Source organism: Bos grunniens, chromosome 23 (genome assembly GCF_055505025.1).
Source record: "Bos grunniens cultivar Pamir isolate PY7600 chromosome 23, Bosgru_T2T1.0, whole genome shotgun sequence".
NCBI lineage: Eukaryota > Metazoa > Chordata > Mammalia > Artiodactyla > Bovidae > Bos > Bos grunniens.
In genome coordinates, this window is record NC_141187.1 from 40,275,033 (window position 1) to 40,290,878 (window position 15,846).

Below are 15,846 nucleotides of genomic sequence, written 5' to 3' on the forward strand. Positions count from 1 at the left end.
AGCTTGGAGATGAAATAAGAATTTACAAATCTGTCTGGATGGGAAAGGGTAAACAAGGAATGTAACAATTCTTACAAAAGGTGCCAGAATCCCTTTTAAAATGGGAACTCTGTGGAAAATAGAACGTAAATGCTTGGGGGAGAAAGTGGTAACCTTTTCATTGTCTGGCTCCAAGGTGTCCAAGAACACAGTTATGTTTTCTGTTAGATAAAAGGTAGGGTGGGTGATTTGGAGGAGGGGAGAGGTGTGCAGGATGGGGAAGACTCAGAGATTCAAAAGTACTTCTCAAAGTGTGGTCAATACAACTCTACGTGTCCCTGATACCTTTCAGGGGTCTGAAAAGTCTAGATCATTTACAAACTAATACTTAGATGCTGTTTGTTTTTATTGGTACAAAAGCTGCTAAGTCGCTTCAGTTGTGTCCGACTCTGTGCAACCCCATAGACGGCAGCCCACCAGGCTCCCCCGTCCCTGGGATTCTCCAGGCAAGAACACTGGAGTGGGTTGCCATTTCCTTCTCCAATGCATGAAAGTGAAAAGAGACAGTGAAGTCGCTCAGTCGTGTCCGACTCCTAGCGACCCCATGGCCTGCAGCCCACCAGGCCCCTCCATCCATGGGATTTTCCAGGCAAGAGGACTGGAGTGGGCGCCGTTTGTTTTTATTGGTACAAAAGCAGTGGTGGGTAAAACTGCTGGTGCCTTGGCACGGATCCAGCCAATGGCAACAAACATGTTTAAACTAATTTCATTTAAGAATGTCTTTCATGACGCAATGAAAAGTTGCTAATTTTATCAAATCTTGATTCTTTAGTATATTTCTCCCTTTCTGAATATATATCTGGGAATGGCTAGATTTTCTTTATAAACTTCCACCAAAAAACAAAAACAAAACTGTTACAATAGATAGAATGAAGAAACAGCTATAAGAATCCACCACTTTCTATTATAAAGACATTAAAAAGTTTTCAAGAATGTAAAATAATGCTACATTATGTATGCTATAGAGCTGCTGAGCTATAATACAGAAGCCACAGTTATATGTGACTGATTATATTTAAATGTGTTAAATTGATGATAAATTAATCTGTTTCCCAGTCTCACTAGGCTTACTTTAAGCGCTCCATGGCCACAATGCACCTAGTGAAGTGAAAGTCGCTCAGTCGTGTCCGACTCTTTGCGACCCCATGGACTGTACAGTCCATGGAATTCTTCAGGCCAGAATACTGGAGTGGGTAGCCTTTCCCTTCTCCAGGGGATCTTTCCAAACCATGGATTGAACTCAGGTCTCCCACATTGCAGGCGGATTCTTTACCAGCTGAGCTGTCACAGAAGTCCCCACGATGTACTTAGAGGCTACCATGCTAGCACAGAAAGCAATTCTGTTATCACAGAAAGTCCTGTTGGGCAGCACTGTTACAGAGCGTGCAGTTGACCCTTAAACAACTAGATGGATTAGAGGTGTCAACCCCACTGCAGTGGAAAATCTGAGTATAATTTATAGTCAGCCCTTCTTGTACCATGGTTCTTCTGTATTTGCGGTTCCTAATTTGTGGATTCAACCAACTGCAAATTCTGTGGTACTGTAATATTTATGGTGGAAAAAAATCTGTGTTTAAGTGTCTTCACACAGTGAAAACCCATATTTTCAAGAGTCAGCTGTATATGTAAATGTGACTTTTGGGTCTGTGTGTCTCTATACTAAAAGCAAGTTTTTAAGGGAAAAAGCCTGAAATGTATTTCTGTAGGAAAGTATGAAACTCAACACTATTTCCATATAACTGGTCTCTGTTTTCTCCAAATTCACTTCCTTTGAGTTCTTGGACTCTCAGATTCTCACTTTCATGGTCACTCAGACCAAGAATTAGAGGAAGCAGGCATCTTTGCTTTACTCCACAGCTCAGAGGGTATCAACCTCAGAGTGTTCATATGCAATAAAGTCAGGAGTCAGAGTCCCTGGAAACAAGTGACCCATCTGCCAGTAGAGCTCTGATGCAGATGGGGGCGGGCGGTGGAGAAAAAGCCAGAAAACATTTCTTTCCAGCATGAATTCAAGTAACCCCCTCAAGTGAACCAACCTGATGGCACATTTGCCCCCATAATACAGTCACCTCTTCTATGGCCAAAGTCTGCAGTATTTTCAAATGCATTTCTGATAATAAGGCTCTAGCCTGGAGTTTGCAAGCTTGTTAGAAACTGGGATGAGAGATTGCCTGTTAGCAGACGCCAACGCTTTACTTTCCCAATATTTTCTCTTCCTGTGATAACAACCATCATCATTCTCTTTTTAGGAGACAGAAACCCATGCACAGAAATTTGTGTGGTGTTATTTGCAAGGTAACGATATTTGAGTATTTGCTCTCACGCTGGTGTTAATTAGTTCACAGCATATTTAAGTCTGGGAACGACACAAGTCAGCTGACATCTCGGAAGGGCATCTTTTACATAGCTACGTTATGTTCTGACAAAACCCAAGCAGCCTTGCCAAGACACCGATGGTGCCTGGTAAACACAGTTTTGGCAAAGAGTGCAGAGGGATTTTTCTCAACTGGCAACCCGGCAAATGCAGGTTTACAGATGTGCCACCCTTGGTTAATTAGCGACAGGGTTGGCTTTTAATTTAATTTGAAGCAACGTGAGGAAAAAAATCAGGGGGAGAGAAGTGGATAAACAAGCCCACTGGTCTCACTGCTGGAGGAATGAAGTTACACAAGCATGAACGATCCATCCCACAAAGAGCTTGACGGATGTGGTTGCTTCTGAAACACAAGAACATCTGGCTACGCTGCACAGCTGAGAGGGAAAAAAAAAGAAGGGTCCAAATTCATGGACACATTTCTGTCAGAGACATCCGGCAAACAGATGGCTCTGGTTCCAAATAAAGTCTCGTAGATGTGCTGAGAGGTTTTTGAAAACTCATGTGTTCACAAACGCATTCTCTTTACCCCTTTATTTCCAGCTCAGTAACTTGTCATCAGCTCTTCTCTACTGGCTATCTTCAGAGCGAAGACAGAGGACTGGAGAGGGTCCGAATTATATTCTCCGCCGAATCTAGTTCTGCTGTGATGGGGAAAAACAGTACATCCCAATGGCAGATCTCAGTCTAGGCTACAACCTACCATTATGAGAATGAAAACTTTCCACTTTAGTGATAGGCTGGGGCTTCCCTGGTGGCTCAAATGGTAAAGAATCCACCTGTAGTGCAGAAGACCCAGGTTCGATCCCTGGGTTGGGAAGATCCCCTGGAGAAGAGAATGGCTACCCACTCCAGTATTCTTGCCTGGAGAATTCCATGGACAGGGGAGTCTGGCAGGCTATAGTCCATGGGGTCACAAAGAGTTGGACATGACTGAGTGACTAACAAACATGATAGGTTAATATACTGTAATGGCCACAGTAATTGAACACGTGTGCCAGAGGCTGGATTAAGTGCTCATTTTATCTCATGTAATCTCTGGTGCAGCTTTTTATAGTGGTTTCTATTATGACCACAAGTTTTAAAATGAAGAAATTAAGGTACATATCTGAAGTTATCCAACTCATTTGTGGCAAATATAACATTCTTTCTTAGGTCCCTCTTGGTGAAAGAATGGATTCTAAATCACTTCCCTGCTTATGAATATTTTAGGGAAATGAAGCACTTTTTGTTGGAAGTGGGCAAGTCTCAGGCAATGGGAAGATGAGACATTATCACTCAGAACACTGAATTGCTATAGTCTCCTGAATAGAGAATAATATACTGTTTGGCAAATACATCGAAAGCCTGCAATTTGAGAGGGATTTTTTTCTTTCTGCTGTGATCTGCTCCTTGTCCAGATGATCCTTTAAGTCTGGAAGGGGATGGAGGGGACAGAGTGCAGCAGCAAAGACTTCTTCAAAGCACAGTGGAAATCAGCACTTGCTGGAAGACTTGCAGCCTACAATGGGTATGACCAGCACCCCAGGGGCTCACACATTGCCCCCTTCACCTGCTCCTAACTGAAACGAGACAAGAACAGGGGTAATCATGACAAAAAGGAAACATCCCTAGATTTACTTACTCCCTTTCTCAGAGGGGATCACGAATGTTCACAAACATCAATATCATCCATGCAGACACGATATAAGAGAAAGTCAAACAGATAGCTAGTGGGAATTTGCTATGAAACACAGGGAGCTCAGCCTGGTGCTCTGTGATGACCTAGAGGGGCAGAATGGGGAGGTGGGAGGGAAGCTCAAGAAGGAGGAGACATATGTATATTTACAGTTGATTCACATTGTTATATGGCAGAAATCAAAACAACATGTAAAGCCATCATTCTCCAGTTAAATTTTTTTTTAAAAATACCTTGTACTCTGATATATAACAATGTCAGCAATCCTATAGTTCTTAAAATTAGAAAGACACTGGCAACTGGCAATGCTGAAGCAACATATACTTTTGGTAAGTATGACTCTAATGATCTAATTATTTCATTCACCAAAGAGGATCTGGTGATAAGAATTTCTGCAGAAAACTGGTACAGCCACTATGGAGAACAGTGTGGAGATTCCTTAAAAAACTGGAAATAGAACTGCCATATGAACCAGCAATCCCACTGCTGGGTATACACACTGAGGATACCAGAATTGAAAGAGATACATGTACCCTGATGTTCATTGCAGCACTGTTTACAATAGCTAGGCCATGGAAGCAACCTAGATGTCCATCAGCAGATGAATGGATAAGGAAGTTGTGGTACATATACACAATGGAATATCACTCAGCTATATATAAAAAAAAAAAAAAGAGTTCTAATGAGGTGGATGAAACTGGAACCTATTATACAGAGTAAAGTAAGTCAGAAAGAGAAATACCAATACAGTATATTAATGCATATATATATATATACATATATATGGAATTTAGAAAGAAGGTAACAATGATCCTATATGCAAGACAGCAAAAGAGACACAAATATAAAGAACAGACTTTTGAACTATGAGGGAGAAGGCGAGGGTGGGATGATATGAGAGACTAGCACTGAAACATGTATATTACCACATGTAAATAGATGGCCAGTGCGAAGCAGGGCATTCGAAGCCAGTACTCTGGGACAAACCAGAGGGATGAGGAGGGAGGTGGAAGGGGGTTCAGGATGCGGGGGACAACATGTGCACCATGGCTGATTTGTGTTGATGTGTGGCAAGGGCCACCGCAGTGCTGTGAAGTGATTGTCTCCAATTAAAATAAATAAATAAATTTTTAATAAAAGGACTTTCCGTGGGGGGGGGGGGGGATGGAAGGAAGAAAAGCTTAAAAAGGCAAGAGAGACATTATTAATAGTATTATTGCATTATGTATGTCATACATTTTTGAGACCCAGACTTGTGTCCTAAACTGATAGTGGAATCTACATAGGGCAAAAGAATAATTTGTGTGTTTTCAGACTTCTGAGATAGTGAAAAAAAAAAAAGAATCCACAGTGTCATTTGGTTCGGTTTTCAGATGTCTGCAGCTCCTTTGATCCATAGAATGGCAGCAGACAAAGATTTAGATGACTTCAGTTTCAGGTCATAGAAGATAATTTCACTGTAAGGAAGAGACGTTACTCTTCCCAGGTTCATTTCATCATACACATAACAACACATGTGAAGATAGCAAAATGCCTTATACATTTATAGGACGTGAACTCAGAATGCAGGTTATGCAGCTTGTTGAGCATGTTTACAATTGTTACATCTATTTCTGTCTTCACTTCAGAGTGAGTCCAGGAGCTACTGCTGATTACCATGGAGCCCAGAGCAAGCTTGATGTTGGGAAAAACCCATACAAGAGAAAAATGAATAGGGGCCCTCCTTACTGCCCCTGACACCAGGAGGACTGCCAGATGCAATGGACTGGTTTTTCTTTTTACGATTTTTTTGATGTGGACTATTTTTAAAGTCTTTATTGAATTTGTTACAATATTGCTTCTGTCTTATGTTTTGGCTTTTTGGCTGCTAGGCATGTGGGATCTTAGCTCCCCAACTAGGCATCAAACTCACGCCTTCTGCATTGAAAGGCAAAATCCCAAATGCTGGTCTGCCAGGGAAGTCCCATGAAGTGGAGTTTTTTGGCACAGAGAAAGGCGCACACCTCTTTGAAAATGAGGAGGTCATTAACTGTAAAAAAACAAAGCAAAACAAAACAAGACTGAACCCCATCAGTTCAGTTCAGTTGCTCAGTCGTGTCCAACTCTTTGTGACCCCATGAATCACAGCACGCCAGGCCTCCCTGTCCATCACCATCTCCCAGAATTCACTCAAACTCATGTCCATTGAGTCAGTGATGCCATCCAGCCATCTCATCCTCTGTCGTCCCCTTCTCCTCCTGCCCCCAATCCCTCCCAGCATCAGAGTCTTTTCCAATGAGTCAACTCTTCCCATGAGGTGGCCAAAGTACTGGAGTTTCAGCTTAAGCATCATTCCTTCCAAAGAAATCCCAGGGCTGATCTCCTTCAGAATGGACTGGTTGGATCTCCTTGCAGTCCAAGGGACTCTCAAGAGTCTTCTCCAACACCACAGTTCAAAAGCATCAATTCTTCGGTGCTCAGCCTTCTACACAGTCCAACTCTCACATCCATACATGACCACTGGAAAAACCATAGCCTTGACTAGATGGACCTTTGTTGGCAAAGTAATGTCTCTGCTTCTCAATATGCTATCTAGGTTGTTCATAACTTTTCTTCCAAGGAATAAGTGTCTTTTAATTTCATGGCTACAGTCACCATCTGCAGTGATTTTGGAGCCCCAAAATACAAAGTCTGACACTGTTTCCACTGTTTCCCCATCTATTTCCCATGATGTGATGGCACCGGATGCCATGATCTTCGAATATTGAGTTTTAGCCAACTTTTTCACTCTCCTTTTTCACTTTCATCAAGAGGCTTTTTAGTTCCTCTTTACTTTCTACCATAGCTTCAAATAAACCTCAGTCTGTGGAAGGGCTCTGGGTGGGGGATGATGATACTACTGCTGATGATAATAACTGGTAACATTTAACAAATCTTTCTGTATGTTCCAGGCAAAGTGTTTCAACCTTTTATAGACATTAGCTCATTAAAGTAACCCTATCCAGTAAGTTCTATAATTATTCTCATTTATCATTTGAGGTGACTGAAGTCTAGAGGCGAAAAACAGAGTAAGTCTTGTCAAAACGAAGCTCAAAAAATCGCATCTGGGTTCAAATTCAGGTCCATCTGAATGTCAGATCCCTTTAATTTCATTTTATTTTCCAATGAATGTATGAGGGACCTAGGAGTAGAGTGGACATATAGTTAAACATCTGCTCTGGGGCATATTTGAAAGTGAAAGAGGTACTATTGGTAATTCTACTGGGACAACAGGGTGAGCTAAGGCATATGACCATGGTATTGAGGAAGGGAGCTGACATGAGATGGACACTGGCTTGAGAGATGAAATGGCAAATCTGGATCCAGTTGGATATGAATATATGAATATCAACTCAACCCAGAGTTAGCAGGAAAATTTTCAAGAGAGGCCACTATTCCAATGTAGGCCACTTTCTCTCATCTGCTGAGATGAATACCTACTTAGCAAGTTAGCATCTGTTAGCCAAGTTTTTAACACCTTTCTCTTAGTTTCATTTTTGCTGTCACAAGCATTTTAAAAAAATCAAGAACATTCTGCTTTCAAAGTATTTATTGCCTTTTCTAGTTCAAGTGAAGTGAAAGTCGTTCAGTCATGCCTGACTTTTTGTGACCCCATGGACTATACAGTCCGTGGAATTCTCCAGGCCAGAATACTGGAATGGGTAGCCTTTCCCTTCTCCAGGGGATCTTCCCAATCCCGGGGTTGAACCCAGGTCTCCCACATTGCAGGAGGATTCTTTACCAGCTGAGCCACAAGGGAAGCTAAAGAATACTGGAGAGGGTAGCCTATCCCTTCTCCAGCAAATCTTCCTGACCCAGGAATCAAATCAGGGTCTCCTGCATTTTAGGCGGATTATTTATCAACTGAGCTGTCAGGGAAGCCCCTTTCCAGCTCAGGTTGTCATTAAATTAAGTTGTTTTATGTAGAGACACTAAAACAGAATTACAGAATCTTTGCACCCAAATGACCATTTTCAAATGGGTGGGTTTGGTATTTAAAGTTTCAGCTCTAATGAAAATGTGCTCACTTGGCTTACACTCTTAGTTATCCCAGTGCACAGGAAGCGGACATTGGGGGAAATATCAAATAGAGCAGTATCAATTCTAGCTGCTCTCTGTTCATGCATTGCCTGCCCCGAGGTGCGGTGCACACAAAACAGCTGCACTTTTAAGCACAGCCCCAATATTGGAACCTCTGATCACATATGATACAGTGGACCCACTGCCCTTTTGTTTTTTCCCTGAAGTTTTGCTCTATTTTCTGGCACTTTCTTCCTCCCTCTCTTTACCTGCTTTTCTCTCTTTTCTACCTTCTCTCCTGCCCGACTCAAGGCTGTCCTTGCCCCCTGGGTCTCACTATTGGCTTGCTTTTCCCTGTTTTTTTTCTCTACCCATTGTGTCATTTGACAATCTCATCTGGCTTCATGGTTGTGATCAATGTTTCCACGTGGTTCAAGCCTTTCAGATCTTTACTTCCAGCTCCAACATTCTCTCTCTCCCAGACTTTGAAATCCTATCTGTCTAAAACTTCTTCTCAAGATAGTCACCTTCTGGTATCTCAAATGCGATTCATCCAAGCTGGTCTCCCCAACATTCTCTCCAAAGCACAGACACAAGTTTTCAGTTTTCCTCTCTCCCAAGCATCTTTCTCCCTTAAATTTCCTCTGTGAATTATGAATTACTTAGTTTCTCAATCTTTGCATTCTTTTCTTTTTCCCATCTAAAATAAAATTGGTTGACAAATTTCCCCAGGGCTATTACTTCATACATTTCAGATATATCCATTTCTAGAAAGGCTTGTTCAAAGTCTTAACTACTTCTCACCAAAAATGTGCTAACTGGTCTCCCGAACTCAATTTCTCATTTACTCATATTTATCCTGTGTAACAGTAAGATTAAACATCATAAAGAACAGTTTGGATCATATAACCTCTTTGTTCAAGCTTCAATGCAAACAAATTAATCTGTGCTTCTGTTGTTCAGCCGCTCAGTCATGTCTGACTCCTTGTGACCCCGTGAAGATTTGGTGTTACCAATCTTTTTCATTTGCATCATTCTGGTGTCATGAAGTAGAATCAGATTGTGGTTTGAAATTGCTTTCCTCTGATGACAATGAAGTTGAACATCTTTCATAAATGGCCATTTGCATACTTTTGCGGCATTCAGGATTTTTCCCCATGAGATTGTTTACCTTTTTCTTGTTGGTTTGCTGGAATTCTTTACATATTTTGAGATTAAGTCCTTTAGTCAAATACATGAATTGCAAATATTTTCTCCCACTCTGTGGCTGGCTTAGCACACTCTTAAGGAAGTGAACTTCTTTTTCTGCCTCTTTGATGTTCTGGTTCAAGGACCATATCATTAAGGAAACATATCTGAATTTGGCAGATTGTACCTTGAGTCACAGCTGCTTCTCAGTGCTTCCTGAGTTACATGATGAGAAAGATGTGTCAGGCTCCATAGTAACTGGCAACCATCCCAGAAGTACTTGCCCTCCATGCCTTTTGGGAAGTAATTATTCTGGGTCACACAGACATATGTAACACATAAAGTTTGGACTAAACTGAGTGGGCACTTGGTTCAGGATATCTGAATTGGGTACCTCTGAGTCCCAGCATCTCTTATATATTAGGTTTGGGCCTGATAAGGGAGACTGAGTTGGGGCTTCATGCCTTTTTTCAATATATACAGCTTCGCTTTCATCTTTCTTTTACAAAAAGAGGTTTGCATAAAATTGCAAAAATTGAAACTGTGCTTGCAAACCTAAATCTTGTTCAACCATTTACCACAGTGCTTATTGAACAATGGATTTTCATGTGCAGTTGCCAGGTTAAGCTGTATTTAATCGGTGAGAACACTGAAGCCTGGAAAGCTAACTGATGTAGTAGTGAATTTATAGACTGGACTTGGAATTACCTGCCAGTGCAGCAGATGCAGGAGACTTGGGTTCGATTCCTAGTCAGGAAGATCCCCTGGAGAAGGGATGTCAACCCACACCATTATTCTTGCCTGGGAAATCCCATGGACAGAGGAGCCTGGCAGGCTACAGTCAAAAGAGGGTTGCAAAAGAGTCAGACATGACTGAGAAACTAAACAAAACAACAACAATATCCGTCATTTCAGGGCATCCACTGCTTCAGTGACCACTTCGACATGCTAGCTTTGTCCAGATTCATGCTGGTATAACAGGCAAAACCCTACCTCAGGACTGGACTGTATCTCTTCCTGTCCTGGGACTTCTCTGATGCCAAGGTAGGAAACACCTCGTGGGAACCCACTTCACACTCATACACGTGGGAGCCAGGAGGGCAGAGCAGTTAACAGGTGTGAGTATGAGGTGCCAGTGGTTAAAGGTTTCACTCTTCTGGACTTGGATGGGCAGTTTGAGATGCATTTCATCATGCTTCTGTGATGCTACTGGGATGAAAGTCTAGTCGCCCTCTCTGGCTTCCCTTGTGGCTCAGCTGGTAAAGGATCTGCCTGCAATGTGGGAGACCTGGGTTCAGCCCCTGGGTTGGGAAGATCCCCTGGAGAAGGCAACGGCTACCCACTCCAGTATTCTGGCCTGGAGAATTCCATGGATTGTATAGTCCATGGGGTCACAAAGAGTTAGACACGACTGAGTGACTTTGACTTTCACTTTTCTCTGGTAGCCAACTTAGTAGCACTTCCTTGTACTGACTTTTTCTTCTTTCCTATTTCATCCCCTCTGCCCTGCACACCTGCTCTTTACCATCATATTCCTCAATAGACTGCCTCAGCTACCTCACATAAGACATGATCTCAGTTCTGCTTTCAGGAAAACCCAGACTAAGACACATAGCTATTAAGTTAGGACCAGACCCAGCTTTGGACTGTGGCTATATAAGTTTAAAACATATTTCTGTGTTAGTTTCTGCTGTAAAACATTGTAAAATAACTATACTCCAATTAAAAATTAACATACAGTAATAAATAAATATACTATATATTTTATTATTTTTTTAAAAGACTTCATGGTAGGATTAAAATTTTTGTGATCTAACTTAAAATAAAAGCCAACTTAATTTATTGGAAAAAAAAAAATGCATCTCCGTGATCCTCAACCTCAGAGATTTAGAGTACTGCATTTTATTATCTCTTTAACACATATCACATCTAGAAGAAGAATTGTAAACAGACAAATAATTTTTACTGGCTACTATGACTTATTTGTAAAAGTGAAAGTGTTAGTTGCTCAGTTGTGTTTGACTCTGTGCAACCCCATGGACTGTAGCCCACCAGGCTCCTCTGTCCATGGAATTCTCCAGGTAAGAATATTGGAGTGGGTAGCCATTCTCCTCTCCAGGGGATCTTCCCAACCCAGGGATAGAACCCAGGTCTTCCACATTGCAGGCAGGTTCTTTACCATCTGAGCATCCAGGGAAGTGCATGACTTCTTTACCTAAAAATAAATAAATAAATAACTATTGTCCAAAAAACTTAGAAGCAAATATGATATCCACATGTATATTGCTCTTTAAATGTTTCTTTTCCCCGAGCTGAGTCTATGGAAAAAGAAAAGATTGTGGCAATAAGTGCAGACTTAGACTGTAAACGTTGTGGGTTTAAAAGTCCATGGTTAACTGTGATGAATAATGCTAAACTTACATATTAAGCTATCACCATTGAGGAAGAGGCACCCCAGAACACACACCTTGTCTCCAGTTTGTGCCAGACACTGTCTTATGCAATTTGCTCACATGCTGTGGGCCCCTGCAGGCACCCCTAAAAATGATATCAGTAATAACATATTTATAATAATTACAGCTATCCTTTATGAAGTATGAGCCAAGCACCATTCAAAACATTTAAAACCATACATTACTTAATAATCACAACAACCTTATGAGGTAAGCCCTCATTATTCCCATTTGTCAGGCAACAAGATGAGGGCTTTGACAGTTGCTGTAACTCACCTAAAGTCACATAGCTGGTGAAGGATAGAAACAGAAAATGGGTCCTGGTCTGTAAGTCATGTATGGATGTGAGAGTTGGACTGCGAAGAAAGCTGAACACCAAAGAATTGATGCTTTTGAACTGTGGTGCTAGAGAAGACTCTTGTGAGTCCCTTGGACTACAAGGAGATCCAACCAGTCCATCCTATAGGAGACCAGTCCTAGGTATTCATTGGAAGGACTGATGCTGAGGCTGAAACTCCAATACTTTGGCCACCTCATGCGAAGAGCTGACTCACTGGAAAAGACCCTGATGCTGAGAGGGATTGGGGGCAGGAGGAGAAGGGGACAACAGAGGATGAGATGGCTGGATGGCATCACTGACTCGATGGACATGAGTTTGAGTGAACTCTGGGAGTTGGTGATGGACAGGGAGGCCTGGCATGCTGTGATTCATGGGGTTGCAGAGTCGGACATGACTAAGCAGCTGAACTGAACTGAGCTGTAAGTCATGACCCTACGTTCTTATGTCCAAGGACTTCTGGAACTCCAACTCTCCCTCTCCAGGTGGAGCCCCAGATATTAGCCATTCCCATCTCAGATCTTCTATGCTAACACATTTAAGGTATGCTCCATGCTGCAAAACTCTTTTCCTCATCTCCCTAATCACCTAAGTCTGGGTCAATTTTGCCATTCACCACTCAATATTTCCTGGGAGTCTCAACTGTTCTCCAGAATGCCCCATCCTCTGAAATATCACTCTCATCAGTGTTTGGTGAAAAGCTGCTGAATATATGGGCAAACAGATTTTCATTCATTGTACGTAAATGGATTTTAAGCACAGTTCTTTTTCCAATAAAAATGTCTTCACCACGGGGAAGCCCAAGGTTTGCCCTTGAATGTTTTTACATTTGTTCATGCTCAGGTTTCCTGAGAATCTGTCCCCATTTCTAAGAACTTCTATTGTGTTATGTCATAGACAATCTCAAATATAAACTTTTATTTGCAAAGAAAGCATTCCTGGCTATTTTCTTGTGAAAATGCTTTGTGGTTTTATTTAAAACTTCTCTATTGCAAGAGCCACTTTCAAGCCCCAAAGTATGCTGACCTTTATGCAAATATGTTAAAGAGATACATTAATACATACTTCCTTCATGTACCACTTTTTCCTAGCACAACAAAATGCATGTTTTCTTTAAACAAGCGTTTTAATTTTAGAACAGTTTTAAGTGTGCATAAAAATTGTGAAGATCATGCAGAGAGTTCGTGTATATCTCATCTTCAGTTTCTTCTATAACATCTAACACTAGGATGGTACTTTTGTTATATTAACGGGCCAATATAGATAGGCACACAATTATTAACTGGAGTCCATACACTATTCATATTTTCTTAGTTTTTTTGTCTAATCTCCTTTTTTGTTCTAAGATCTCATCCAGGGCACCACATTACATTTAGTTATCTCCTTAGATTCCTCCTGACTGTGGCAGTCTCTCATGCTTACTTTGGTTTTGATTACCCTTGACAGTTTTGGAGGATACTGCTCAGGTAGGTAAGCTGTCTGTCCATGGGACTTGCCTGGTGCTTTTCTCATGTTTAGACTAGGGTTAGGGGTCTGGATGGTAGACCATGGAGGGAGGCAAAGAGCCATTTACAACACATCATACCAAGTGCGTGTACCATCGGCATGATTTATTGTTGCTCATTCTGATCTTGATCATCTGCTTGAGTCATGGTCCTCAGGTTTCTCTACTGTAAAGTTACTCTTTCTTCTTTGTATTCTCTGTTCTTTGGAAGAAAGTCACCAACGTTCCCCATTAAACTGAAGAATTGGTGAGTTACACACTCCCTCATTTATGGTAGAGTATTTAAATAACTTCTTTGAAATTCTTCTGCATGGAGAAGGTACCTCTTCCCCATCTACTTACTTCTTGAATCATTTATTGGTATCAGCCTGGATTCATGGATATTATCTTATACTTTGGGTTATGATCTAATGCTGTTTATTTTGTGGTTCAAAGTGTTTCAGCTTTGGTCTCTGAGAGCTCTTCCTGTTGGTGCCTCTGTCCCTTTAGCACAGTCTCATTGTTGGGAGGTACTTTTTATTTCTTTGTTTTGCTTTTAGCCCTGCTTTACTTTCTGGCACCATAAGATGCTTCAGGCTCATCATTTCACCATGGGTCCCCAGTCCTAGAAATAACCATTTCTTCAAGGAGCCTGGGTTCTTTTTATCGAATAGTTTTAACTGTGGGTTACTAACTGGGTGCTAACTATGCCTGCTGCTACTGAATGCGTGGGCCCCCTTGTGCCAGAAAATTTAAGTTTACAAACTAATACTTGTAGATCAACATATCTATTGCCAAAAAGTTAGTTCAGGGTTTTGTAAGATGTTATGGAAAAATCTGAGTGAACTTTTTGGCCAACCTAATATAAACATTTCTACATGTAGCCATCTATATCAATAATAAGCTTTACATGAGTCCATAAGGATGTCTCCAACTCTAATCCATTACTGCACGGATCATTCTGGCCTCTTCCCCTCGTTTACCTATTAACTCCTACTCCAACAGTGAGGAAACCTGGCTACTACCATCTGTCAACCATTTACTTCATTGTTCAATTCCAGTACACATGTATAATAACATCAGAACTGTTAACCATTACCAGCTGAGAAACTACTTAATCCTCTAGAGTGTGGTACAATGACATGCATTTGAAATTGATGTATGAAAAATATAATTCTAAAGATATCTGTCCATGCTTTGCTTGTTTATTTCTTCCTATTGATTTCTGCCTTTGGTCCCCCTTTAAAAGGAATAAAAGCTTCAGACCAGAATAAGCCATAAGTTATCTAGAAAAGGCTTAAGAACGAGTGAAAATGAAACCCACAAACACAAATAGAGAATTGGCACGGCGGGGCTGTGAGAAGAGTCACTGCAATTTCAGACATGGCTTTGACGAGCCCAGTACAGATAGGAGCATTGCTGGCTGATGAGCAGAGGACAAAGCTGACATTGATGGACACACTATCTGAAAGCTGGTGACCGGCAACAACTGTCTGTTGCTTCCTTTTTCAGATATATGGGCTTCAGAAAGAAGCCTGACCCTTTTGATTTCTTGTTGCTGTTGAAGTCACGTCCGACTTTTTTGCAATCCCATGAACTGTACCCACCAGGCTCCTCTGTCCATGGGATTTCCCCAGGCAAGAATACTGGAGTGGATCACCATTTCCTCCTCTAAGGGATCTTCCTGATCCAGGGATCAAACCCACATCTTGCATTCCTTTATTGGCAGGCAGATTCTTTACCACTGAGCCACCAGGGAAGCCCATCACTTTTGATTGCTAGATGAAGTTAAATGTAGATGAGAAAACTAAAGGTGCCTTTTTTCCCTAAGAGACTTGATTTTTCAGAACTGTTTTAGGTTCACAGCAAAATTGTGTACCAAGTACACAGAGTCTCCATATGCCTCCTGCCCCAGCTCCCCAACAATCTCCCTCATTGCCACCACAGGGCACCACAGTTATATATTTGTTCAAATCAATGAACCTACATTGACACAGCATTATCTCTCAGAGCCCATAGTTTACATTATGGTTCAGTCATCCTGTGGCAGATTCTGTGGGTTTGACAAACACATAATGACATGTAGCTCAGCTGGTAAATCATCTGCCTGCAATGCAGGAGACCTGGGTTCGATTCCTGGGTCGGGAAGATCCCCTGGAGAAGGAAATGGCAACCCACTCCAGTATTCTTGCCTGGAAAATCCCATGGACAGAGGAGCCTGACAGGCTACAGTCCATGGGGTCACAAGAGTCGGAC

General features: G+C 41.6%; 1 protein-coding gene across 12 annotated transcripts in view; it reads right to left on the minus strand.

Moving 5' to 3' along the window:
* LOC147347678 (uncharacterized) overlaps positions 1–15,846 on the minus strand; it is a 302,519-nt gene that overhangs the window by 172,892 nt on the left and 113,781 nt on the right. For 7 of the 12 annotated variants that reach the window (XR_015152459.1, XR_015152460.1, XR_015152458.1 and 4 more), the window contains one exon: positions 7,194–11,532. The exons of the other annotated variants lie outside the window; for them this stretch is intronic. Coding sequence is in view for 1 of the 7 variants with exons in the window: in XM_086370112.1 (XP_086226238.1) it covers positions 11,529–11,532 (4 nt within the window). In the remaining 6 variants the exon portion in view is untranslated. Of the gene's footprint in view, positions 1–7,193; positions 11,533–15,846 lie in introns of those variants that run through there. 12 annotated transcript variants of the gene reach the window in all.